The following is a 27,645-nucleotide window of genomic DNA, read 5'->3' as shown; positions in this document are numbered from 1 at the left end:
CTTAAACACCCAAACTGCCTCTTTGGTGTGTGTATCTTGAGAACAGGCTTACCAGGTTCCTTCCTTAAGGGGTGGGTTGGGTACATGTGGACTGGTCTGGTTGGATAATGAATGAAAAGTTTGGTTTTTAACTGCTAATTTTCTTTGAGTCCTACCAGACCAGTCCAGATTTCCACCTGTTTTTAGTCTGCAGCCTGCTTTTTAGTGTTTGATTCTTCTGCCAGATAGTTTGAATTTTGAGTTTATAATATGTTTGTATCTTATGGAGGATTAGACTCAATTGGGGCCCACCTACAACCTCCCCTGCTTGTAGGGGGAAGGAGTTAAAATGTTTGATGCAGAATACTGAAGAGCTGCGGGTGGCACAGTACCCTATATAATGTGATATGAGCAAAATAACTGTCTCCATCTGCTGGTAGTGGAAGAAAACCCACACATCTGAACTGGTTTGGTAGGACTCAAGGAAAGTAAATTAGGTTAAGAACCAATTTTTTTCCAGTCCTTTAACCAGTTAATAATCCACATTAGAACATAGACTCATTGCGGTAGATTTTATAATTTTGCACGAGCGCGTACTTTTGTTCGCGCACCAGGCATGAACAAAGGTACGCTGGATTTTATAAGATCCGCATGATTCTTATAAAATCCGGGGTCGGCGTGCGCAAGGGGGTGCACATTTGTGCAACCTGCGCGCCGAGCCCAGCGCGTGCTGCCTGTTCCCTCCGAGGCCACTCCGAAATCGGAGCGGCCTCGGAGGGAACTTTCCTTCGCGCCCCCCCCCCCCCCCCCCCCCCCGGCCCTATCTAAACCCCCCCTTACCTTTGTTGCACGATTTACGCCTGCTAAAAGCAGACGTAAATTTGGCGCACCAGCAGGCTGCTGGCGCGCCATCATAGGACCTGGGGGCTGGTCTGGATGCCTCGACCACGCCCCCGGGCCGGCGCCATGCCCCCGGGCCCGCCCCCGCAATGCTGTCACACCCCCGAAAAGCTGCGTCATTTAGGACACGCCCCTTTTACAAAGCCCCGGGGCTCTGCGCGCGCCGGTGGCCTATGCCGGATTTACGCGCGCAGGGCACTTAAAATCCGGCCCATTAGGAATAGGAGGCATTCATGAGGGACTTTGTGAAAATCCAGGTACACTATATGAACCAACTCACCCATGTCAATATATTTATCCACTTCACTTACAAATTATTATTAGTTTTTTTTAAGATAAGATTTCCCTTTGCTAATATCGTTTTTGGTTCAGTCCCATTAATTGGTGAGGTGTCAAGCAGTGGGCGACTTTTTTAATGTAGCAACCACTTTCTTCTATTGTTTTTGCTGTCTTTGTATAAAAAGCAGTTGTATAGTCAGTTTTAATACCGCCCAGGCTCTGTTAGTGGTTCAACTTGTCTTAGGTCTTCCTTTCCCTTTTTGCATCCACACACCACCATGCGGAATTGTTACTAAGTCGTCTTGTTTCAGTGGTTTGGACATTTATCTTATGATTGCAAGTAAGGAATCATATCTTTCATCCTTCCCTGCAGCCCTCTGCCCCCCCCTTTGTGTATGAAGTACAAGGGTATATGTATAATTAGCATCCTGTTTTTATTGTGATAATGCTAATCTAGGTTTTCTTCAGCTTTGCTAGCTGTCCAATGACGATGGCTATTCTTCTTTTTACTTTCTTTGATGTAACATTTTCTGTAATGTCTGCTCCAATGTACTTGAACTGTTAATGTTTTCTGCTTTTCATTACTAGTTTTCACTATCTGATATCTCTACTGTTTTATAATGTCATTTGAATATAAATAGGTTTTCAATTTTTTTCTTATGTATGACAGCAACCACAATACATTTGCTCAGTACCTAGGTAATTTGCTTAAAATTATTTTAGAGCAAAGACAAATACCCTAATTATTTGTCTTAATCATTTTTCTCTAGAATACAACGAAAGCCATAAAATCCAAAATATCATGAATCCTGTCATCTTCAATTCAAGACCTGCTCAGAAATTAGAATGTTTTGTAGCATCTGTGTGATTGAAAAATACTGTACTTCAAATTTTACCTCATCTATTTTAAAATAAGCCCAAATAATGGATGCATACATATAGCTAAAAACAGCCCCGTGTAAAATTAGTCCAAATTCTGGATGTATAATGTATTTTTTAGTGTGGTTTCAGAAATTTTCTTTGAGAATCATTTAACAATCATATGCTTCTCTTGCCATCCAGAATTGTGAGCCCTGTCTCATGGCTAACAATCCTGGCTAGCAGGTCTTCTTTAGATAATCTTTTTATTTTATAATAGCTTTTGTTGTATCCTTTTCTCCTTGACTTGTAATCTTCAAAGCTATGTTCAATGGACAGTTTTTATTTGATAGACCTATGCATGTGAAAATGGTAAGTATCTTCCATCCCTTTTAAACATATAAATTATTCAGGATTTGTAAGTGTTGCCATCTTATCTTGCTTTTCTACTTATGACAGGATGACAAATCAATCCCTCAGGATGATTTCCGTTTAATGGAAAGTAAATCACAGCTGCCTCGTGAGTATTAGGAATACACTTTTATTTAACTAATCCTTGTTAATTTTGCAGTGCTTTCCAGTACATAATTGTGATTTTCTAGTACTTTGCTTTAAGATTTCATAATGATTTTATGAAGAACACTGAGTTGGCTATTGCAGTCTGTTTACTGAACATTGAGAGTAGCAAACTATTTTCTCTTGAACATACAATATTCCAGCTTCTGCTCATAAGACCATTTATCTCATTGTTTTATCAGGTAGCACTGCAAGAGAGGCTTCCATTTTGCAGTACTAAATAAGTAATATGTCAGCATGCCTGAGCTTCTCTAGACCTGTATGTCGAGAGTAATTGAAACGTATCTCACTTTGGGGAAAGACCACCTTCCTATTTAGGCCGGTGAATTTCAGCAACTTATGCCATAGCATTTATCCTGTTTTTATTCTGAGTGATATTCTGTTTTGGCAGTAAGCAACTTGTCAAAGTATTTGAATCCTGATGGTGAAATGTAAAACCATTTCTTTTTCTTTTTTTGTTTCAAAGGTGGACTTGGAGGTATTGGAATGGGACTTGGACCAGGTGGACAACCCATTAATGCAACACATTTGAGCATGGGCAGTGGAATGGGAAACATGGGTTCAGGAGGTAAATCATTCTAGTTTCCCATTTTTGCTTGTCTTTTCACTTTTCAGAAATTTTCTTAATTTTGACATGCTTCAGGTGTATCTACTTATAAAATTTAGAAGGCACAGAAATATGGATTGTAATGAAGCAAATCCTCCATTCCTTTTTATAAATAAAGAAAACCCGATTGTTTTATTTAAGGTATGGGAATGGATGGTCCAGGTTTTGGAGGCATGAATAGAATGGGAGGAGGTAGGTTTTTACATTTTTTCTATATACTGTTTGATACTTCCTTATAATGACGTTTTCAGTAAAGCAATGTTTTCTGACCCACTGTTTACATTGTAGTAGGATATGGTACAATGGAAGGCATGAATATGGGATTCGGCGGAATGAACAGAATGGCAGGTATATACTTGCAATTTAGTTTTGTGGCTTCTACATATGTTATGGGAAGGGAATATCATTTCCATCATTGCATCAGAATTAGTACAGTATCGCAGATGGAGCAACCTTTTTATTAGGCCAGTAAAAATTGTGGTTAAATAGTATGCATTTCTTCAGTATAGGTAGAATGGGAAGTAAGCTATTTTGTAGCCAAGGTAGTTGAACTTTGTTTCAAAAGGTACTTGAGGGAATCTTAAATATTTTCCTTTTAAATGATCGTACAGAGTAGTGGTTGTCAAAAGCTTTCTTTCTTTTAATTTGTCTATTCAATTTGTATGTGGCTTTTTTTTTTTTAAAGATATGTTCCGTGGTGGACTTGGAGGAAGCATGGATCGAGACTTTGCTCGCAGTGATATGGGGATGGCCCGTGGTTTTGGAGATTCGTTTGGAGGAATGAGTAAGTAATTCACAGGCTGTTAATTTTTTATGAAATTTAAATTTGGGGAGGAATCTTTTTGTGATGGGTATTGCATAGTAGAGCAATGACCAAGCAATATACCCTTGGCTTTTTTTTTTTTTTTTTATTAACTCTTTATATGAAATCCTCCTGATTTTAAGCTGCTTCCTCTTTGGAGCCTAATCTCCTTTCCACCTACTTAGGTCTCTTGAGTTTGAGTGAATCATTCTTCTGATGTGCATGCCCAGGGTTTGCTGATGTCTTTGCTATTGTTCTTCAGAGCATTGCCCTATAAGTATATGCATTGAGGTTAATGGGTTGCCTGTTAGTTTGTGTGATGCCTGTTTCTCCAAAGGCAAACAGGTTGGCAGACTTGGCATATGGATGAAGTCATCCGATGGAGCTCAGCATGGAACTTTTATCTCAAAGATTCTAGAGCTTTCAGCACGCTCTACTGAGCATGTCTAGCTATACTCTCCTCCCTGCCTCCCGCGCAGAGCCCCTGTCTTTTTTTCCTGCAGAGCCATGTGGTCACAGATGGTGCTCTGTTCTCCCTCACGGCTACTGCTGTGGCATTTCTGCAGAAGGTTTTTTAATTTTTTACTGTTACTGTAGTTTGTGTTGGGTTTTTTTTCACCCTTTTCCTAAAGGTTCTCTCTGCTGGCAGCATGGTGGGCCTAGTGCACAGTTCTGATAAAGGTGTTCCCTTTCCCTTAATAAATAATACTGCATCTTCAGCTTGTTTGTGTTGTCCTTTCCTTCAATGCTTCTGGAAATTTGTGCCTCTTTCGGTGCCCCATGGGACTGGCATTCTGTATGTGGTCCAAGTAGGACTCTAGCCTGGGGACTTGCTTGAGTTCACATCCAGACAGGAGTTCTGTGAACTTTCGACTGACCGCTGTGCATTGACACCAGCTCAGTTAGCAGAGGACTCCAAGACCTTAACGTGGTAAGCGCCATGCGGAGCATTGACGGTATCAAGCACAGTCAAGTTGTGTGCCAGGAGGGTATGCCTTGAAATTGGGTTGCCTAGACTAAATGCATCAGTGCAGAGGCTACTGATCATAAAGGATCATTAACAGGGGTCATCAGGGTGCCGTTCAGTGCCCTCATGTCTCTGACACCATGGGGTGCTGTGCCGCAGCAGTGGGATAATCATTACTGCACATTTCATGATGGTTCTTTGGCACTGATCCATACCATGGCATGGAGCATGCCGTGGAAGGGGCTTGGACTGCTATGCCAACATGGAACCAGTTGGGTGCTGCAATGTCGGGCGCATGTGGAGTACTACTGCACAGGTGTAAGGCACCACAGTTACAGTGCTAAGTGCAGAGACGTCACTGTTACTTGTGCTCTTTGTGTGTGTGATTGCATGACGGAAGGCATCATGGGATCGTGCACTGCAGTTGCTGATGCACTGGGATGTCTTCAGCTTTTCAGGTGAAAATGCATTCCTCTTTGCTCTGGCACCACTCTTTTGACGAGGATAACCCCCACGGGGCAGGGACAGGCTGTTACAGGCCCCCTCCCTTATTGGCTTACACTCTCTATCCCCTTCATGGGGAAGCCTCCAGGGCACACATTGCAGGTTTGTTGCTCCAACAGCTAGGGGAGGAACAGTGGGGATTGGCTGGGCCATTTTTTGCTTGTCCCATCACCTGGTTGCCATGGTATCCATAGTGTTCAACTGTCAGCCATCAGCGAATTGCTGTCGCCATTAGAGCCTCATAGGTCAGCGACTGTCCCATTCTCATACAGGAAATAGGGAGGGATGACCAAGTTAAAGTTGAGATCTTCATCCCCTTATGGGATGTGCGGTATGGCTAGTGGCGTCGAAAGGCAATTGTAGGTTCCCTCTCCACATCTTGGTTTCTACTTGGGGGAGGGGTTGTTTCACTCCCCACTTCTCCAGGTGGGCATTGCCTCTGAGTGGCTGTTTCCCTCTTCAGTCGCACTCTGTATCCCACTAGATCCATGAGCTATCTGGGAGAAGCACTCATGCCACTTTGTGCTACACTTTAGTGGAGCTGCCTTGTGGTATGTGGAGAGCTGTCTAGGACTCTGATTCCCTGCAGTGTTAGCCTTTGATTCCCTCTTGTGGGATTTTGCTCCCCAGCAGCAAATAAAGGGGAGTTTCTCTTATCTGATGGGCAAAACATGCATGTCTTCACTTTACCACTCCTAACAATCAGCTTCATGTTTGGGTGGTACTCTGCCACTGATGGGAGAGTTTCATCCCCTCTGCATTCCAGATGATTTGTATATTTTGATGACCCACCTAGTCCATGGCTGTTTGTATCAGGGGTGGGGGATCTAGCAAAAGAGGCCCCGCATCCATATGGTTGCTTTGGGGGAGGGGTTGTTCCCTCTTTCAGATGTAACCCTGACAGTGGTAGTGTTATTTGGCTAACAAGGTGTCCTTGTCCATGCAGATGTTTGCATCTTGTATGCATGAGATGATTCAGTTGAATTAGGAGTTTTCACAATAGATTTTGAAACCTGGGCAAGTGGGTGAGAAAGCTGATCTGGTACTGTCAGGGTTCCCAGGTCCATGACAAAGTCCTGGTTTTCCATAGGGGGCTGGCTGTTGCAGCATTCCTAGTTTTGTGTCTGTGGCGAGGCTTCCAGGCTTCATCCTCTGAGGTTCTCACAAGTGGAATCTAGGCCTTGAGTGCTTTGCCACTTGTGTACTGTGAGGAAATTGGATCTATAGGCTGACTCTGCCTTGATGGCAGCTCCTTGACTGGATCAGCAGGGGTTAGTATAGTTGGGGTGTCACCCAGTGTTGATTTTTATGGTCTAGAAACTCTTTTTATCCCTAGAGCCCTGGGATCTGCCTCCTGGTATTTATTTCTTCTGACCTCTAGTCAGAATATCAAGGGAGAAGCCATGGTGCGAAAGGAAGTGGTCTTTAAAATATGGCCTCAAGGAAAAGGTACATGATTGTTTCCCTGCTTTTGGCCTGATTGCTGGTAGTAATGCCTCGTCAGTTGGTTGGCCAAAATGCTTACCTTTCACCTGGGCTTATTGCTGGGTAGGAGGGTATGCCTGTCATAGGGGTGCTTAGATTGGGTGAGCTTCAGTTGGTACTTACGGCCATGCTCGGAGTCTAGGCATACTGCTCCCACTGGAGGGGTAGCCCTTTAATGTCTTGTCTTTCGTTTCCTCTCCATCTGACTGGGGAGATCAGGTCTTTTCTTGTAGCCATTTGACAGGTGGGGTCTTCAACAGATCCTGATGCCTTCTGCTGCTTCTTCCAAACAAGTACTTGGATTCTATGTCTGTTCCTGTCAGCTAAACATTGGGCATATCTCTTTGTAAGCAATTTGTTCTTGCTCTTCGGAGGCTAATAAACTGCAGATTTCTCTCTGGAGGGCTCTCTAGCTCCAGATTGTTTGACTTTCTTGTGATACCGAAGAAAACAGGTCTTGATCCAAGAGCTCTTTCACCGCACAAAGTAGAGAACCTAGGCCTAGTGGAGCATGTCAGGGCTTGCTGTGCGGAAGCTCTGACTGCATTGTTTTTTGTGCGGTGATGTGGATTGTTGCTTGCCCTGAGTTCATATTGCATCCTCCCTTTGCCAAGTATTATTGCTGCACATTGGGGTTTTTGTCACTGTCTATCCTAAGAGAGACCCATAGATCCCATTATGGGTCAGGCTGCCTCAAAATAAAGGAGGGTGTGTGGTTTGTTTGTTTTTTTCTGCCAATCACTCAAGTGGTGCCTTATCAGTTATTCCCATGTTTTTTTGACAGCCTGTAGCTTGGGATTCATCCAATTGTGAGGATTGCCATCCTGCTTGTCCTTTGAGAAAATGAGGTTACTTACCTGTAACAGGGGTTCTTCAATGGATAGGAGAATATCAGTCTCAGAATTTTGACCCACTTCCTCTGGGAGTTTTTCTCCATGTATTAACTATACCATGGACCGAGGATCTCTGCCTGGGAGACAGGGAAATGAGTACAGCTGAGCTTGCTAAAAGTTCTAGAGTTCTTGAGATTAAAGTTCCACGCTTGGCTCGGTCGGATGACTTCAACCATATGTGAAGACTGCCATTCTGACATCTGCTGTCCATCGGAGAGCACCTGTTACAGGTAATGTCACTTTCCTTATCTTGCCATACCAGTCCAGACCATGTGGGTTATGCCTCACTGTCAGCAGAAGACAGAAAACTACAAGTTTTCAGTGACATCTTTCACAGTGCATGAGCTGGTACAGTAATAAACATTAATAATTCTGTCTCTAGCAGGTGCAGACATATTCTGGACTGATGCAGCGTTTGGAGGGCTCCTGGTTGACCATCATTTGCAAGTCCTAGTAGAGATTCTGAGCAATTAAAACATCTGTGACAATGGAGGATATAATAGATCAGAATGACAAATGAAGAGTAACAAATCACCAGGACCAGATGACATTCACCCCAGAGTTCTAAAAACTAAAACATGAATTTGTTAGGTTACAAAAGACTAGTACAAGGTTATCATTTAAAATGGTCACAATTCCTGAAGACTGGGAAGTGGGCAATGTGATGTCAACTTTAAAAAAAAAAACAAAAAAACAAACCACTCTGGGGTGATCTGGAAATCTATAAACTGGTGAACATGATGTTGGAGCCCAGCAAAATAGAGAAAACAAAAATCACTGCCCAAATAGATAGACATGGCTTAATGGAGCTGACAAAGGCAAGACTTCTCCTTGCTAAACTTACTAATCATTTACTTTTTTTTTTTTTTTAATGTAGATAAAAGTGAGCCAGTTGATAGTGTATTTGGATTTTCAGAAGGCATTTGCTAAAACCCCCCTGAGACTTCTCAGGAAATTAAAGTCTCACAGGCTAGGAGGCAGTGTTCTATTGTGGATTGGTAATTGGTTAAAAGGACAAAAACAAGTTCCTATTTATACCTAGATCAGTCCTGACTCCTGATTTTTGCTTTTGAGGCAATGGTGGGCTGTGACTTGGTGCAGTTGGCCACTAGTGTTAGCTTCCGTGATAACGGCTAGAGACCAGCTGTGGCTATGGAATTGGTCGGCAGACATTTCTAAACCAAATCTCACAAGCTTACCCTTTTAAGGTTTGCTTTTATTCTTTTCCTTATGGAGGAAGTTGTACTCAAATTTATCCCTTTGGAAGCTCCTCGATCTTCACAGTGAAGGTTCAGGGTCTCAACTTACTGGTTCAGGAGGTAGGCGAGAAGTGCGTCCAGATTATGACGGATCAGTGGGTCCTAAAGGTGATAAGGGATGGCTGTTCCCTGTGATTTCTCCGGATGTCCTTATGGTGTGTCTGTGCAATGCCCTATAGAAGAGTGTGGCAGTGAAGACTGTAATTTGTTCTCGGCTCGTAGGTAAATACAAACTGCTATTCCCTTATTTTGTCATTCTCAAGAGGGAGGAAGGATACTTTTTGACCTATCCTGGATCTTAGGGAAGCTAATCATCATTCACATTTGACTCATTTCTGAATGGAAACTTAACATTCCACAATAATGGTAGTACAAACCAGGGAGTTGCTCACGTCTTTAGATCTGACTGTGGCATATCTACATATCCCCATTTGCCAGGAATATGATTTCCTGAGCCTTGCTGTTTTGGAATGTTATCACTTTCAGGCCCTGCCCTTCAGGCTGGCGACTCTACCCAGGATCTTTTCCAAGGTCATGGTGGTAGTAGCAGTGTCTGCGCAAACAGGGCATTCTGGTACATCCATATCTAGATTGGTGAATTTGAGTCAACGGTCCAGAGAAGAGTCGCTTGGCTTCTCGCAAGCTGATCATCTTGCTACAGGGACTAGGCTTGATCTAGTGAGGTTTACAGCAGTCTCAAACATAGGAATCTTTCAGCGGGCACTTTGAAACGGAGCAGGGCAGAATATTTCTACTGGAGAGTAACCATTAACTGAATGCTAAGATTCAGGCCCTGAGAACTATGCATCAGACAGTGTGGTCTTCTCTACAAGACCTGAGGTACATGGCAGCCACTTTGGACCTTGTCCCCTGTGCGGGGGCACAGATGCGGCCCCTTCAGGGCTTGTTGCTCTCCCAGTGGCATCCACGGTCACAGAAGTGCATGGGAGATTTCACTTTCCCTTAGTAGTGAGCATTCAGTTGCAATGGTGACTGCAAGCGGGTCATCCCAGGAAAGGGATTTTCCTGGAGATACTAAGCTGGTTGGTACAACAGATGCGAGCCTTCTGGGTTAGGGTGTTCCAGCTCCTGACAGTGAAGAGCATGCGATTTGACTGGCATGTTTGTGGTTCGACAAGCAGCTGGCAGCTGCTTGTCGAACCATGACCATGACCATGACCATGACCATGATATTACCATGACTGCTCATGCAGTCATGGTAATATCAGGCAATGCGAAGACAGTGGTCTAAATCGGTCATCAAGGCAGACCCAGAAGCCAACCGGTGTCCATGGTGGTAGATTGAGCGCTCCTGGAGTGAAATAATAGTGCAAACAGTTTTGTGGTCAAATAATTTTATTTCATTTGCCCTTTCCTTATCGGGAGAGAAGATTTTGTTAAACAGCCAATTAGCAAGGATATTTGTTGTCCAGTTGATTTACTTAAGTTTAGTTGGATCGGCTGTTCGTGCTCTATGGTGGAGATAAACAAGGAGAATCTGTGACGGGGGCAACTATAGCGCATTGGATAAAGGATGTTATCATAGCCACCTATGTGGATGCTGAGAATCCTTTGCCTAAGCATGTTAGTACATGTCTCTGAAGCTTCGGTTGTCTCCTGTCAAGTTTCTTGAGCAGCGAAGTGGTTTTCCTTGCACACCTTTTCCTAGTGTTACTGCTTGGATGTTTGCAGCCTTTGCGAGTGCAGTATTGAGTGGTTCGTGGGCAGCCTCCTGCCCTGTTCGGGCATTGCTTTGGTATATCCCACTGGTGTGGATTAGCCTGCTTTACTACAGAGGAGAGATTTCTACTTACCTGATAACGTTTTCTCTAAAGACAGGCCAACCCACAACCCGTCCTCTGCTGCCTAATTGCTTTTAGTTTGTCCCTTATTTGCGGACAATTCAGACTGTCCAGTTTATTCCGTTTTTGTTGAAGGACTGGTAAGTGATAGCCATCTCTAGAATTTAGTAGTGATAATTCTTTTGGCTGAGCTCTGTGTTCTCACTTGGGTGGAAGCTTGAGTGGTTGACTGTTAATAATCAGATTCAAGTATAATCAGTTTGTCTACAGTTTGGCTTTTCCAGAGAATATTGGCAGGCTGATAGGGTAGGGCTATATGTCCATGACGTCAGCTTTTACTCGGTCTCCATCTGCTGGTAGAGGTGCATTATACACTGGTGTGGATTGGCCTGCCTTCTTAGATGAAAGGAAATTATCAGGTAAATAGTAATTTCTCCATTTCTCCATTCCTTTACATCAAAGGAATGTAAGGATGAGAGTAGAAGTCTCATAAATTGAATATAAGTAGAACCATTTTTAAGATACCTGAAAGTGACTAATTCCTTTTTTGAGACAAGACTGACAGTTTGTCCGGTGTAGCAAGCCTTGTAAGTGTGAGACAGCTTAAGTCCTCTATAGCCCGATGGATTAAAGAAGCAATTGGCACAACGTATATTGTGAGCTGAGATCGCCCTAGATATTGCCCAGGCAGCTTCCTGGGCTGAATCTAGAGCGGTTTCTCAGAGGATATTTGCAAATCATCAACTTGGTCATCCTTTCATTTCTTTATGAATTACTGCTTTTATGTCCAGGCTAGAAATGATCCTGCCTTGAAGGCAGGCTGAACCTATTCCCACTCAGTATTGAGGGAAGCTTTGGTACATCCCACTCGTCTGCACTGGTATGGCAGGATAAGGAAGGAGAAATTTTATCTTACATAATTTCTTTACCTTGAGTTCTCCATACCAGTCCAGAACCCTACCATGTTGGTCTAGGCTGGCTAAAGTACAGAAATTACAGCCGTTTTTGTTGGGAGAACACAAGGGAACAGGATCTGTTAGTGCCTTCTCTTACCAAAGGGGAGGAGTATAAGAGAAGGCCTTGGAGTAGTTCTTGTTTCTAAAATGTTTATTATAAAAGTTATTACTTGTTTGTAGTTTTGATGATTAGTTGACTAACTTTGACAAAGATTTGACAAGGTTTACTTCTGCATTAGCTTATATACTATGAATGATCTCACAGAAAACTTGCAATTCTGTCTTCACCTGCTAGCAGGAGAGGCATAACCCACTCATTTGGACTGGTATGAAAGGATTCAAGGAAAAAATTATCAAGATTTAATTTCTGCATTTTCTGTTTGTAATTTCAGTATATTTGTTTTCTTTTTGTTAGGTAGTGCTATGGTTGGAGCTTTTGGAGGAATGGGAACTTCGGGCCTGGGAACTGGAATGAGTAGGTTTTCTAGTTTTTACTTCAATTGATCAGTTCATTGTTACTACAAAAAAATTCTACAATTAACTTGTTCTTTTGAAATCATTTTGTAGATAACAAGGAAATGTCAATGCCACAATCATAATTTGTATTGTAATTTGATTATCTTTGGTGGGACAATTTTGCTGTTCACTTTGTATGTCACATTTTCTGTCATGAATTAAGGCTCAATGTTGTGGACCCAGAGTAGGGTCTCGGGCACTTGATTTCCTTCTGTCAATAAATAATCACTAGCCTCTTATTAAACAACTGGGTGATAATTCCTGAAACAGAATTTAGAAGCAGTTCTAAAGAAGAGCCAATGAAAAGCGTCCTTCAATGTTTGTTAGCTGTGGCATTTTGTGTTTGAAATTTGAAGCCAAAAATGGTTAAAATAGCAAATTCGGGGGCAGATTAGTATGTAACCTGACAAGATTGTTTATTTTTTTAATCTTAACTAGCAGGCTTTGAATGGATCTCAGATATATGGGCAGAATTAGCTGTTCATGCCATACTGTGTAGGTTTATTTACAGTTGTGTTTATAATTTTACAATCCCCTCTCAGAATTTGTAAGATGTGAAGCATTTTAAGAAAACATGAGTGATCAGACAAAACACGTCAGTTATTTTTAATGTTTCAAGTTACATTTTGTCACAGAATAGCATGATTATTAAACCAATAAGAAGTTTCCGATTCAAAAAATGTACACACCCTTAATTTTTTTTATCATGTATTCCCTCCTCTTCCCCCCCCCCCCCCCAACACACCTTTGCATCAGTGACTGCTTGCAGTCTTTTGTGTTAGTTGTGAATGATGCCCTTTTTTCCTCATATGGTAAAGCTGCCCATGCCTCTTGGCAAAAAGCCTCCAGGTCCTCTAAATTCTTTGGTTGTCTAGCATGAATTGCATGTTTGAGTTCTCCCCAAAGTGGCTGAATGATGAGGTCAGGACACAGTGAAGGTTTTGGAATGGCCACATTCTTCAGCTGCAGCCACTGAAGGGTCAACTTGGCCTTATGTTTGGAATCATCGTCATGTTGGAAAGTCCAAATGCGTCCTACGTACAGCTTCCTGGCTAATGAATACAAATTCTTCAATATTTTCTGATAAGATTCATTCATCCTGCCATCAATGTTGACTAAATTTCCTGTGCTGCTTAATTCACACACCCTAAAATCAGCAGAGATCCAGCTTCATGGTAGGTATGGTGTTGACGCCTCCAAACATAGCTTTTAAAGTTTATGGTTGTAACCATAAAGTTCAGTTTTGGTCTCATCACCCAAATTTTGTTCCAGAGGTTTTGAGGCTTCTCTAGGTGCTGTTTAGTGTATTCTAAGTGGGCTGTTTTGTGGCTTTCGTGTAGCAGTAGCTTTTTCCTGGCAACTCTACCATGCAGCCCATTTTTGTTCAAGTATCTCTTTATTGTGCATGCTGAAACCCCCACACTACTCTTTCAGAGAAGTCTGTTTTTCAATAGAAGTTGCTTTTGGCTTCTTTGCATCCCAACAAATTTTCATGACCGTTCTGAAATCTTCTTGGTCTGGCATGGTATTAACTGAACCATAATTTTCCACTTCTTGATCAGTGTAAACAGTACTGATTGGCATTTTCAAATCTTTGGATGGCTTTTTATATGCTTTTCTTGATTTATAAAGTTGAACTACTTTTGCTCACAGATCCTTTGACAGGTCTTTTGCTTTCCCCATGCTTCAGTAACCAATCAGTCAGTGCAGCCTTGGATGAAATGCACAAGGTTTCTCAAGAGCTAAGAAACCTCATTGGCTGTTTATACACACACTAATTACAATCAAGCAGGGCACACGTATGGATACCTACCCTTCATTGCCATCTCAACCTGTATGTGTCAGCTTGAGTGTATATCAGCCCAAATATTCAAGGATATGTAAACTTTTGAACAGGACCATTTTATTTATTTTATTGCTATGGCTAATTGTGCCATTCTGTGATGCATAAAATTTAATTTAACTTATTAAAAATAACATGTTTTATCTGATCACTTGTGTTTTCTTAAAATGCTACATACCTTACAAATTCTGCCAGGGGTATATAAACTTAAGAGCACAACTGTAAATATACTGTTTCATTGTTACTGAACTGCCATGTTGGAAAAATCTTCAAGTGAAGCATAATGATTCTTCCATCTTAAGAATTTAAGTGAAACTACTTTTTTGACAGTTGCCTGAATTTACAGAGAAATTTCAAACATTTTTACTGAGATCTACTTGTTCCTCAAGTTTTATAGCCACAGCCCAAATGTTTTTAAGAAAATACACATTGAGAGTTTACAAAACATTGATCATATAAAATACAGAATGGATGACAAATTTTCATTCCAATCACTTTAACATGTAGTATTTAGAAATTTCATAAAAGGTGCTTAGTGTGTCCAGTAGATTGTTTTGGTAGTAAGGCATGAATAGTGTATAATCAAGAAGTAGTATTGAGTCTCATACAGCCCAAGAGATGCATTTTCTCTCTAATGCATACTACACTTGCAATAGATAATGCACCTTAAATCTTTCAACAAAGTTTTTAGACTCTGTCGTTTTTCCATCTTCAGGCAATTTCTTTTGGCTAGAAACAATGCAATATAACACTTTTTTATATTAGAAAACAGCAATTCATCATTCATACACTAAAGGTAAAGAAATAAAAAAAAAAAGTCTATAGAAATACTGGGGTATTTAATTGTACTATTTGTTCCAAATAGGGTTTGACAATCCTGCATTATCAGTTCATGTACATAGTCTCCTTCAAGCAGCCTATTTTGGCAAAGCCAGTCAGTAGTTTTTATTTTAAATGGTCAAACTATGGTTAAATTATAAAATACTTTGTTCATGAGGTACAGAGCTGAGAAAGTTTGTAAACACCCCCCCCCCTTTAGAATGGACTATATTTTAGCAGCATTTGTACTCAAAACATGATTAGATACTAATCCAAACCCTAATAAAGATATTACTATTGAATTAATAACTCCTACAAAAAGGATATATTTGGATTATTCAACAAAAAGTTTGAATAGTAAGTAACCTGATGTGAAAATGTAACTCCTTCCTTCAGTAAGTTGTGGCACAGAAATAATGTCAACTAAATATTTCCTGAAACTGTTTAGTCTCTCGCATTGCCCTTGAGGAATTTTGGCCCATTCTTCCATATAGAATGGCTTCAACTCATGACTTCCTTGCATGAACAACTTGCTTTTAGGTCTTGCCACATTTTCAGTTCGGGACTTGGCCAATCAAAAAGGCAAAATCTCTTCAACCACTCTAGTAGATCTATTTGAATGTTTAGTCATCTGGCTACATGACCTATTTTTTGGCTCAGCTTCAGCTCATGAATGGATGGCCACCTCTAGAATTTGCTTACATAAAGCAGAAATCATGGTTCTATCAATGAAGGCAGTAAAGCAATCCCACATCATAATACTGCCACCATTCTCGACAGTCTGAATGAGGTTTGTTTTTTTTTGTCAGCTAAAATGTTTTGTTGTGTCCAAAATGTTCTATTTTTTTTGACTCATCCGTCCAGAGAACATTATTCCAGAAGTTTTGTGGGTCTTTAGATAGTCTTTGGTGAATCTGAAGCAGGCAACAATGTTCCTTTTAGGGAGTAGTAGTCCCTAACTATCCTCCCATGAACACCATTCCCATTCAGTTTTTTTCTGATGGTTGACCCATGAACCTCTCATCAGCTGCCTGCAGATTTATAATATGGATTTCTTTGGGACTTTTTAAATAACTTTTTAAATAACTTTTCAGTTTACTCTGGGGTTGATTTATTTGTACAGCATTTGATTACATGCCCTTAGTCATACAACATTAGAAATGTGGTGCAATATGAAAATAACACAGCGTATAAACAATAACAATTCAACAGATCGCTTCTCACCATCTCTACCCCCTTAATATTCAGGAGAATGCTCGTGGGTAGTTGCTGTAATCTTTAGCATTTTCCATTTATAGACTGAAAGTGGAATGCTGGAGTCCGATGTATATGTGTGTGTGTATGTATATATATATATATATATATTTTTTTTAAAGATTCTGTGAAATTTTTTGTGGCATATTGCCACTAACATGTATGGAGAAGACCAAACTCAAAACCTTTTGGACCTTTATGATAGGACAAGATGTCCAAAGTAAGCTGTGCATAGCTGCAGGATGATTTACTTATCTACTTAATTTAAGCACCTGATTCTAATTAGCCAGTTTAATTATGCACTTATGTAATGTAGGCCTTCATATTCAAATTTTTTTCTTTGGAATTTATCAGTTATAACACAAAATGGGAGAAAATCAGTGGAAACTATTTATTTTTTCCCCACTGATTTTCTCCCAGGTTTGTTCATTTTATAAGAAACACTGATATATTCCCTGGAAAAATAAAAACTGAAAACAAAGGTCTTTAGGCTTCCTCCCAGCGAGGTACATCATATATTTAGACCTGGGGGTTAAAAATATGCCAAGGAAACTGGGGCTTCACTTACTACTTCACATTCACTGATTCTGAATTAATTCTTTTTGTTCCTACTTTGCACATTGTGTCTCAGGCAGAATTAATTTATACCCTTTTTTATTTCATAAGAGAAGACTTTCAATTAAAGATTATCATGTCAACAGCTTGTAATTCTTTTTATCCTTGGGGTTAAATGTTTTCTCAGCACTGTATATAGTCACAAATTTGATCAGTCTTGTACGGATTGTCACATATGAGACTTACATTTGTTTTAACATTATCCATATATTTAATTTGATATCTCCGAACAGTTGTAAATGTTTTCTGGATTGCAGTACCATTTAAATAAAAGTTTTTAAATAGCAGTAGTGTATGACTTGTTTGTGCATCCTTGAAATTGTTAAAGGGAATTTAATTGTGTGTAGCTATAAATCAAATAATGTTCCATTGACTAGCTTGTTTACTTTTAGGCTTGAAAGAATATTTAATTTTAACATTAATGTTCAATTAATGTTACATGGATAGGTTTTCTGTAAATCTCATGTACTTTTTTTTTTTTTTCCCTTGGTGGAAACTTCAGAGGAAACCAGTTGGGACTTTTTCAGAAAATTGATTCTTTACTTTGCATTTTAATATATTTTGAAAAATTTCACTTAATTGTCTTAAAAATTGGCTGTCAATATACAAAATTTGAGTTAAGTATAATGCTTTTGCTGTTTTTTAAAATGTCATGCTGTAGTTAAGAGAAAATTGAACTTTGGGCACTTCAAATCTAATGGAGCTGCTCCTATCATGTTAGAAAATAAGTTATTTTGTTATGCGCAATCTTGTACCTCTGCCAGTTTAATAAGGGTTTTATAATCCATCTGCTTTTATCTTTACATCTGTATATGTCACGAGTATATCCAATAAATCATCTTTTAGTTTTAGCTTTAGCTGTTTCCTGCAACTACATATGTAGGTTTTAATATGCTTCAATATTTGTATTTCCTCTCTGAACTTAGCAATTTTTCAGCTCATCGGGTTGCAAAGAGAGCAGTATGTACATGGGCTTTGATTTTTCACACATTTCCAAATCAATGGATTTATTATCTTGGAGGGTGAAGGGAACATTTACACACTTCTGTTCCTGTAATTTGTAGATCAAAATCCTAGGTTTCAATTAGATAAACATCTAATTCCCAACAAGTGTATTTTAGTTGTTATAGCCTCATGTCCAAGGGGACAAGATGAGCCTGTCTTGATTTTATCCCATTTTATATAGGGAGATAAAGTGCTGTTTTTCTTAAGGAATTCAATAGTGAAATCAGAACTACATCATGCATGAAATGGTGTAAAACCAGGCTGGCTCAGTTTATTCCTCTAGACAAGGAGTTGTATAGTCACCCTAACTATAACTCTGTTTCTTTATGATCAAGCAGGATGAAAAAAGCCAGTCCTTTTTTTTTTATCCTGTTGAAGCCCTTCTTACAGCCATGTCTAACAAAAAAAAAAAAAAAGCGCCTAGTTTTGAAAGGTGCTTAAACTTGCAACACTAAAATCACTCATACTGTTTGTAAAACCTTGATCTATTCTCAGGTATTTTAAATTATTCTGTTGCTCATGCATCTCTTAAAACTTTGAAATAGCATTGGCTATGGATGCAGGGTGACTTTCACATTTTTATTTCCCTCCTTGTTAACACCAATGTACAAAGGCTTAATAAAGGAGCCAGGCACTTAAAGGAAAATTCTTACTCAGAAATCATTTACTCTTAATCCTCAGACCTGTGCTTACACGATACTGATAGTGACAGCTTTAGGATGTTGCCCCTGGGATAAGGAGTCCTCACCTTCTTGATTCCAAAAGCCCTTTGACCCATGCTGCTGGTGTTTGGGAATGCAGCTCAAGGAATCTTTCCTCCAAAACAAACCCCTGCTTAAAGATATGCAGCTGTTCTTCTTAACCTCCCCTCCTGGGGGTCAGCAACTCAATCCAGATTTTGCAACAGTATCTTCCAAGGGCTCAGTTTTCAACTGCCAGCCCTCCCATGCCGGTTCTTACTCCTTTGGCACACAAGCACTTTCTAGGGTGGTGTTGGATTCTGCTGATATCAGCCAACCTTAAAAAGTTCTTTGTCGGTGAAGCAGCCAATTTCATCCAGGGTACCTCCCCTGATGGCAGGGGCAGAACAGGTGATATCAGAGGGAAATATCTGCCTTAGTGACACAGAGAAGAGTAGAGTACTGGTGAGAACAAACAGATACCTATTTAGTCCCACTACAGATCATTCTGTCACTATTAAGTTCTTCACATACACACAACCCTTTTCCACTGTTAACCCATCAGGATTCTTATTCTCTGTAGCAGGAACATCTGCTTATTCCAGAGGCAGTAGATGGGAGTGAACTAAAGCCATTCAGGAGATCTGGCAAGCCAGTCTCAGATGCTGTGCCAGAATCCCAGTCATATACAATCAATTTTGTTTCCAGGGGTGGTCACTGAATCTCATAGGGCATTTTTACTACAGGACAGACTGAGAACCTTACTGAGTCTGTTGGCTCTCATCTGACTGAGTTATCAAGGGAACCAGAGAGTGATCTAGATGTTTTGGATCTCACAGGGTCATGGATGGTACTCCCTGGTGTACAGTCTTCTAATCCCAGACTTGCTAGAAATTCCTCACATCCAGAAGAGCTTTATCCATAGTCCAAGCCATCTGCTTTATAAACATCTTTTGTGATCTTCACAAAGTGGCAGAGCAAAGATCAACAATGCTGGGCATATTACAGTTTTGCAATATCCCCAGGGCACTGGGTCTTTCAGTGCATCGGATTCTAAGAAAACTGGAAAAACTGGGAGACTTCTCACGGGTACATGCTATCACAAAGCAAATAGAATCCAAGTACAAGGTTAAACCCATACCAGACTTTGATAACACACAGCTCCCCCACCAATCAGTAGTGGTGTAAGCTGCACTAAAGAAAGCTAAAAATTTGAGAAACCACACTTCAACCCCTCTGGGCAAGGACCAATAAATATATTAGGTTCCTTTGCCAAGGAGGTTATTTCATGTCAGAGAATTTCATTAGACCAGCTTCTCATGGTCCAGTATCTAAACAATGTACTAGAGAGAGTGAAGCAAAAGATCCAGGAGTTTGACCACCTAGATCCTAAAGCCTACAACATCCTAATCTTCATTTCAGAGGACATGGAGTGTGGTGAGCACCTTGTAAGGAGAGCATATTACAATTTTGGCATGGTCACCAAGGGTTCAGTGATAGCCATCACGGCATATGGATTGGCATGGCAAAAAAGCCTCAGGCCTTGGGGAAGAGGTCACGAAAGGCTTGTTGATGTGCCTTGTCTAGGTGATACCTTGTTCAGTTCTAAAGTTAAACAATGGACCTTAAGGACCACATACTACCCTGTAAATTTTGCACAGTAACTGGGTAGCAGCAACAGCATACAAAAAGGTTCCACCCCATTTACCAAAGGAAGAAATACACAATGCCCTATAGATCTGAGTTAAAACAGACAGCATGATCACAATTCAGAGACCTGACCTGAACATGTAGCCTAAAACTGTTTTTTTGGCTCCCTGTTGAAAGTGTGGCCTCTCTCTCTGCTCAGGGAGTAGGTGGCAGATTAGTCCTTTTTGCCCACTTATGGCCCCAAATAATGCCTGATGTTTGGGTCCTTTCAGGTTCATCAAACTATGCAGTCACATCTTTCTCCAACTCATCTTCTATAGTACATAGAAGCTTTTTGCTTCTTGTTATATGGTTATTTAGTTAGTCCCCATATTCTATGTAAACCGATTTGATATGAATCTTTTTTTCATGAATGTCGGTATAGAAAAGTGTTAAAATAAATAAATATTAGAAATCATAAAAGCCAGTGAGACTCCACCTGCTTGCAGGAACCTACTTACTAGCCAACAAGTTATTGATATCAGTAAGAGTTCTCCTAAAGAGGCTGGGACATATTCTCCCATTGAGATTCCACATGACACAAGGTCAGTGGTCACAGTGCTCTGAGGATCCAGTATTGCCAAAGCCTTGACAATGTCATAGAAGTAACCAGAGAATTCGGGGAAATTGGACTAGTGGCTAGTTGGAGCCAACCTGGAAATCAGTTGATCATTTCATTTTCCACCACATCAAGTAGTTATGGATGTATCCCTTTTGGGGTAGGGAGTCATACTTAGAGGCTGAACACACAAGGGTTGTGGTCTTTGTGGGAGACCAAGCTCAGCATACACTTGCTGGAGATCAGAGCCATAAGACTAGCTCTCATAACATTCTAACACATTGGATAAGTACTATTTTGTTCAACAATCAACTTGCTATGTTTTTATGTGAACAAGTGGTGGGTGGGGACAGATTTGTGCCCCTTCTGCTTGGAAACAATCAATATGGACCTGGGCAATAACCTACACAGACATCCTCTTGAGGTATTGATCTGCCATGGCTCCATAAACATTGCAGACTAGCTCAGCAGAATTCTCAATACTAATAAATTGTTCCTAAACCCCAGACAGCCAAAGAAATATTTTGGCAGTGGGGAAACCTGAGGGGTAGACTTCTTTGCCACCCAAGTCAAGGCAAAGTACATAGCCTTCTGCATGACTGGACACGGGTCTGCTATATTGCATACTCACTAGACTCATTCTTAGCAAAGATGAAGTTAAAAGCAGGGGTAGAGGGGTTGTGATTCTCCTAGTGGTACAGGCAGGTCTGGTGTCCACTTCTCCTTCAACTATTAGTATAAAAAATGACCTGGCTCATGTCATCAGATCTGATCACTCAGCAAAGAGAATTATTCTTACATTCAAAGCAGCTTTAACTGCTCTAAAGAAAGAAAGAAAAAGGAATCAAATCAAATTTTTCCACAAGATGTCCAGTGGAATTCAGTGGATTGTTTTGAGTGATATATCAAGAATGGGCCTAATTTAATGGCAATTCGTGCATAAAATCATGAAAAAATAGATGGAACTGTTACAGCCAAAGACATCTGCGTGTGACTGTTCATTCTGTTGTCTGCCGAGAACACTTATTACAGGTAAGCAAGTGATTTATGTAGTGTGGAGTTCTAGTAGATGTAGATAACTGGAGTTTCGATGCTACTGGAATTCTGGACTGCTGACATCTGAAAAAAGGGACCTATGTGGTCTCATGAACTAAATCTTTTTATTGGCTCTTTTTAAAAGGTATCTCAAACTCCAAGGAATCCAGATTATAAATACATAGTTGGTTAAATTGGAAGAAGACCAGAGGTCCCTCAACTTGAATCTTCTGATTAATATTAAGCAATTTCTACATGATAATTCTGGAGGAGAAGGAAAAAATACTGCATCTGTAGTTAATGCTGCAACAGTGAAGAAGAATTCCTGGAGTAGCTTTATCATACAAGGAGTTTGGTCTGAATACTTTTATATCTATATCATTTTAACTTTGCAAAGTATAATTATAGTAAACAAGGCGATAGCCAAAGGAAACACAACTAACCTCAATTTTCATTAGTCCACAGTTGTGGGGTGGGGAAGAGCTAAAAACAGGAATCAAGAAAATATTTTTGGAAACTAAGCATAATACCTCCCCAGAATTATAAATAGATCAACTCACATGCTTGCTGTTAGCTTCAGCATACACTTTCTAAGTTTTTGAAATTAAAAAAAAACCTTAATTGGTCAGACAAAAAAACCCAATTTATACTACAGTATTTTACCAATTATAAGGGTGTTGGAGCAAACAAGATGCTTCTAAAACACATCTCTTGCTGCATGGCCATAATTTTCTCCTCTGCTGTGTAACCTTTGCTAGGTCTGGAAAAATGAATATTTTTATTCATTGTAAAATGTTAATGGCAATAGTTACTGGAATGATAAAATCCATTTGAGTCATGTCAACTAGGAAGCATTTTCTTTTTCAATGGCTACCAAGTTTTCCAACCTACAGCAAATCAAAGGTAAAGTGTTATTGCATTGCTCTCTTACATTGCAGAAGATTTTTCTAATTAATATTTTAGTTCCAAGACTGAAAGCTTTTTATCTACTAACATTTTATATTCAGTATCTTTTTGTGTTTTGAATTCCTAGATTATTTATCAAGCAACTATTCAGATCTCTTCCAATGTAAGGAACTGTGAACTAGATATTCTTGTGTCAAAATTACTATTTTATGTGCACATGACCTATAAGTTTTATCATTTTATCCACCTCAAATCTTGTAAATTTGTTCTTCAAACTTTCCCATATAAATGTTTTTTTTAATTTAAATATATTAATTCAAGAAAGTTCATCCAGTAAAACGTTACTAGCTGAAATTTTTATGGGTATCATAAAGTTCGGGGAGAACTACACAGAGTGACAGTTACCACCCTTAAGAGAAATATGGGAGTAACCTGCACAGTTACTACCTTTAAGCTTGCTGGGCAGACTAGATGGACCATTTGGTCCTTTTCTGCCATCATTTATGTTTCTTTGTTAATTGTTTCTGTTGAATTTATTCTCCAAAAATACATTGTGAGCACTTTTGCCATATTCGCATGATGAAACATTCAAGTAGAATGTCAGAAAGTTTCTTCTTTAAGCAAGCCAGACTAGTCCGGACATATGGGTGTATGTTCCCGTTCCAGCAGATAGACAAAAAGATAAATTAATTCTTCTCCAAAATGGACGTGGCACACTATGTAGCCGCCTCCATAGATTGAACACAGATCTGCTATATGCATACTCACTAGCTGATATCACCCTATATAGTGAATGCATGCATACTTGCTGATATCACCTTATATAGTAGGGTGGCTAACCCTAGTTCTCAAGAGCCACAGTTAGGCCTGGTTTTCAGGATACAATGGAGGCAGTGCATCTCTCATGCATGTTCATTGTATTTGACTATGGAAATATATTTCCTGCTTTTCTGTTTTAATGTAAACCGGTATGATTTGCATTTGATGTAAGAATGTCGGTATATAAAAGTTAAAAATAAATAAATAATATTCATTATGGATATCCTGAAAATTGGACCTGTTTGTGGCCCTTGAGGATTGGAGTTGGCCAACCCTGCCATATAGGGTCCTATGCTGACCTTGGCTGGCCAATATTGTCTCCAGCAGATAGAAAGTAAGTATCCCGTACTGTGTGGCTTAGGCTGGGTGAGAAAGTAAGGGAAGAGGCTGCTCCTGTGGCAGCAGTCGTCATTAGGAGCTGATCCACCCCCAGAAAGGGGGTACCAACCATGAATTGGGGGTACTCTGGCTGAGCTACTTAGCAGATATGGTCAGTAGAATCCGTGTTGGGCTTTGTCCTCTGGGAGATTATGCCTAAGGTTCAGGATTCCCCCCCCCCCCCGCCTCCAATCTTGCCTTTCTCCTACTTCCAGTTATTTCCATTATTCCACTCCCATTACTCTAGCATTGATCAGTCTACTTTGTTGGTTCATCCCGAGGTTGAGGAATAGTTTAAAAAAAAAAAAGGCTAAATAGTGAAAAGGAGCAGCCATGTGGTAGTTCAGATAGAATCAAGAGGGGGGAGGGGGCGGGCTGATGAAAGTTAGGCTCTGGGAGAGAATTTATAGCAGGACTGAGTATGTTATGCACAGCGGTTCCTGTGGGGTGTGTGGGTTGGCCACATCAGTGCTACAGGGTTGTTTTTGTGCAGGGTCTGTTTGAAGAGGTAGGAAGGGAGTGAGACTACAGCTCCTGAGGGTCTCCTCAGCAGTGGGTACCATTGGTGAGGAGTGTTCCTGCTTGGAGCATGCTGCTGCTACTATTATTTACCATTTCTATACTACGACACAATATATGCAGCGCTGTACAAACACACAAGGCAGTCCCTGCTCAATAAAGCTTATAGTCAGCAGGATCATTGGCCATTTTGGGGCCACATATGACAGGGTCTTGAGAACAGGAGCTGCCTTTGCTTTTTCCAGCTGTGAATGGAGAGAATCAAGTTTTAATTGGGATTCTGGCACCAGGAGCTGCAAGGGGGGAAGGCTGCTTCTGCTGTTGATTTTGATGTCCTTGGCTTGCCTCCCTGTTTCCAGAATTCTTTCTTCGACTCCAACAAGCCTTTTTGCTGGGGGCAGACAGTATGTGAAGGACTTTCCAGCAGTCTGTCCCTCAGGAAGTGGCCATCATGGGAACACTTTGAAAACACCACAAGAAAATGATCACGATATTCAAGGGGAGAAATCCCCTGGATCTGAAAGTGGATAGTGAGGAGGAATTGGAAGAAGGAAAGATTTTTTCCAAGGAGGAAAATTTGTCAGTGGTTTGTCTATTTAAGAAGGAAGAACTGTTCTAACATTCAGCTAGGTGGATCCAGAATCGGTGCGTGAAGGGGCACAGGTGTGGTTAGTAGGGCCCCCTGAGCCTCTCAATGATGGTGTGCTGACCTAACCCTGGGAAATATATATATTTTTTTAATTGAAGGAGAGTCTAGATCACGTCTGACCAGTGGGTTCTGGAGGTGTGATAGATGGTTTCGCTCTGGAGTTTCTTGGTGTTCCTTGGGACGTCTTCATGGTGTCTTCCTGCCACTCTTCGCAGAAGACAAGCAGTGGAGTGTATGTTTTCAAGACTCCTCAGCCTGCAGGCTGTAGGTCTGGTGCCCAGGTCTCAAGAAAATATGGATCAATATTCCATTTTTCATTGTGCCCAAGAAGAACGCCTTTTGCCCCATCCTAAATCTCAAGGGAGTCAACAGTCATTTGTGGGTGACGCATCTTCGCATGGAAACCTTAATGCTCAGTGATGATAGCAGTACAGTTGGGTGAGAACATGAGAACATAAGAACATAAGAAAATGCCATACTGGGTCAGACCAAGGGTCCATCAAGCCCAGCATCCTGTTTCCAACAGTGGCCAATCCAGGCCATAAGAACCTGGCAAGTACCCAAAAACTAAGTCTATTCCATGTAACCATTGCTAATGGCAGTGGCTATTCTCTAAGTGAACTTAATAGCAGGTAATGGACTTCTCCTCCAAGAACTTATCCAATCCTTTTTTAAACACAGCTATACTAACTGCACGAACCACATTCTCTGGCAACAAATTCCAGAGTTTAATTGTGCGTTGAGTAAAAAAGAACTTTCTCCGATTAGTTTTAAATGTGCCCCATGCTAACTTCATGGAGTGTCCCCTAGTCCTTCTACTATCCGAAAGAGTAAATAACCGATTCACATCTACCCGTTCTAGACCTCTCATGATTTTAAACACCTCTATCATATCCCCCCTCAGTCGTCTCTTCTCCAAGCTGAAAAGTCCTAACCTCTTTAGTCTTTCCTCATAGGGGAGTTGTTCCATTCCCCTTATCATTTTGGTAGCCCTTCTCTGTACCTTCTCCATCGCAATTATATCTTTTTTGAGATGCGGCGACCAGAATTGTACACAGTATTCAAGGTGCGGTCTCACCATGGAGCGATACAGAGGCATTATGACATTTTCCGTTTTATTCATCATTCCTTTTCTAATAATTCCCAACATTCTGTTTGCTTTTTTGACTGCCGCAGCACACTGAACTGACGATTTCAATGTGTTATCCACTATGACACCTAGATCTCTTTCTTGGGTTGTAGCACCTAATATGGAACCCAACATCGTGTAATTATAGCATGGGTTATTTTTCCCTATATGCATCACCTTGCACTTATCCACATTAAATTTCATCTGCCATTTGGATGCCCAATTTTCCAGTCTCACAAGGTCTTTCTGCAATTTATCACAATCTGCTTGTGATTTAACTACTCTGCACAATTTTGTGTCATCTGCAAATTTGATTATCTCACTCGTCGTATTTCTTTCCAGATCATTTATAAATATATTGAACAGTAAGGGTCCCAATACAGATCCCTGAGGCACTCCACTGTCCACTCCCTTCCACTGAGAAAATTGCCCATTTAATCCTACTCTCTGTTTCCTGTCTTTTAGCCAGTTTGCAATCCACGAAAGGACATCGCCACCTATCCCATGACTTTTTACTTTTCCTAGAAGCCTCTCATGAGGAACTTTGTCAAACGCCTTCTGAAAATCCAAGTATACTATATCTACCGGTTCACCTTTATCCACATGTTTATTAACTCCTTCAAAAAAGTGAAGCAGATTTGTGAGGCAAGACTTGCCCTGGGTAAAGCCATGCTGACTTTGTTCCATTAAACCATGTCTTTCTATATGTTCTGTGATTTTGATGTTTAGAACACTTTCCACTATTTTTCCTGGCACTGAAGTCAGGCTAACCGGTCTGTAGTTTCCTGGATCGCCCCTGGAGCCCTTTTTAAATATTGGGGTTACATTTGCTATCCTCCAGTCTTCAGGTACAATGGATGATTTTAATGATAAGTTACAAATTTTTACTAATAGGTCTGAAATTTCATTTTTTAGTTCCTTCAGAACTCTGGGGTGTATACCATCCGGTCCAGGTGATTTACTACTCTTCAGTTTGTCAATCAGGCCTACCACATCTTCTAGGTTCACCGTGATTTGATTCAGTCCATCTGAATCATTACCCATGAAAACCTTCTCCATTACGGGTACCTCCCCAACATCCTCTTCAGTAAACACCGAAGCAAAGAAATCATTTAGTCTTTCCGCGATGGCCTTATCTTCTCTAAGTGCCCCTTTAACCCCTCGATCATCTAACGGTCCAACTGACTCCCTCACAGGCTTTCTGCTTCGGATATATTTAAAAAAGTTTTTACTGTGAGTTTTTGCCTCTACAGCCAACTTCTTTTCAAATTCTCTCTTAGCCTGTCTTATCAATGTCTTACATTTAACTTGCCAATGTTTATGCTTTATCCTATTTTCTTCTGTTGGATCCTTCTTCCAATTT

General features: G+C 40.5%; 1 protein-coding gene across 2 annotated transcripts in view; it reads left to right on the top strand.

The window, feature by feature from the left end:
- The window catches only part of MYEF2 (myelin expression factor 2), a 127,287-nt gene that overhangs the window by 77,440 nt on the left and 22,202 nt on the right, over positions 1-27,645 (top strand). The window contains exons 8-15 of one of the 2 annotated variants that reach the window (XM_029575728.1): positions 2,339-2,388; positions 2,476-2,536; positions 3,059-3,160; positions 3,341-3,391; positions 3,488-3,547; positions 3,885-3,983; positions 12,283-12,342; positions 17,417-17,484. In XM_029575728.1, the coding sequence (XP_029431588.1) occupies positions 2,339-2,388; positions 2,476-2,536; positions 3,059-3,160; positions 3,341-3,391; positions 3,488-3,547; positions 3,885-3,983; positions 12,283-12,342; positions 17,417-17,469 (536 nt within the window). In that variant the 3' untranslated portion in view covers positions 17,470-17,484. Of the gene's footprint in view, positions 1-2,338; positions 2,389-2,475; positions 2,537-3,058; positions 3,161-3,340; positions 3,392-3,487; positions 3,548-3,884; positions 3,984-12,282; positions 12,343-17,416; positions 17,485-27,645 lie in introns of those variants that run through there. The other variant, XM_029575726.1, reaches the window with a different exon arrangement.

This window comes from Rhinatrema bivittatum, chromosome 13 (assembly GCF_901001135.1).
Source record: "Rhinatrema bivittatum chromosome 13, aRhiBiv1.1, whole genome shotgun sequence".
NCBI lineage: Eukaryota > Metazoa > Chordata > Amphibia > Gymnophiona > Rhinatrematidae > Rhinatrema > Rhinatrema bivittatum.
Note: the sequence above shows the minus strand (reverse complement) of the source record. Positions and strands in the feature narration are given on the sequence as shown.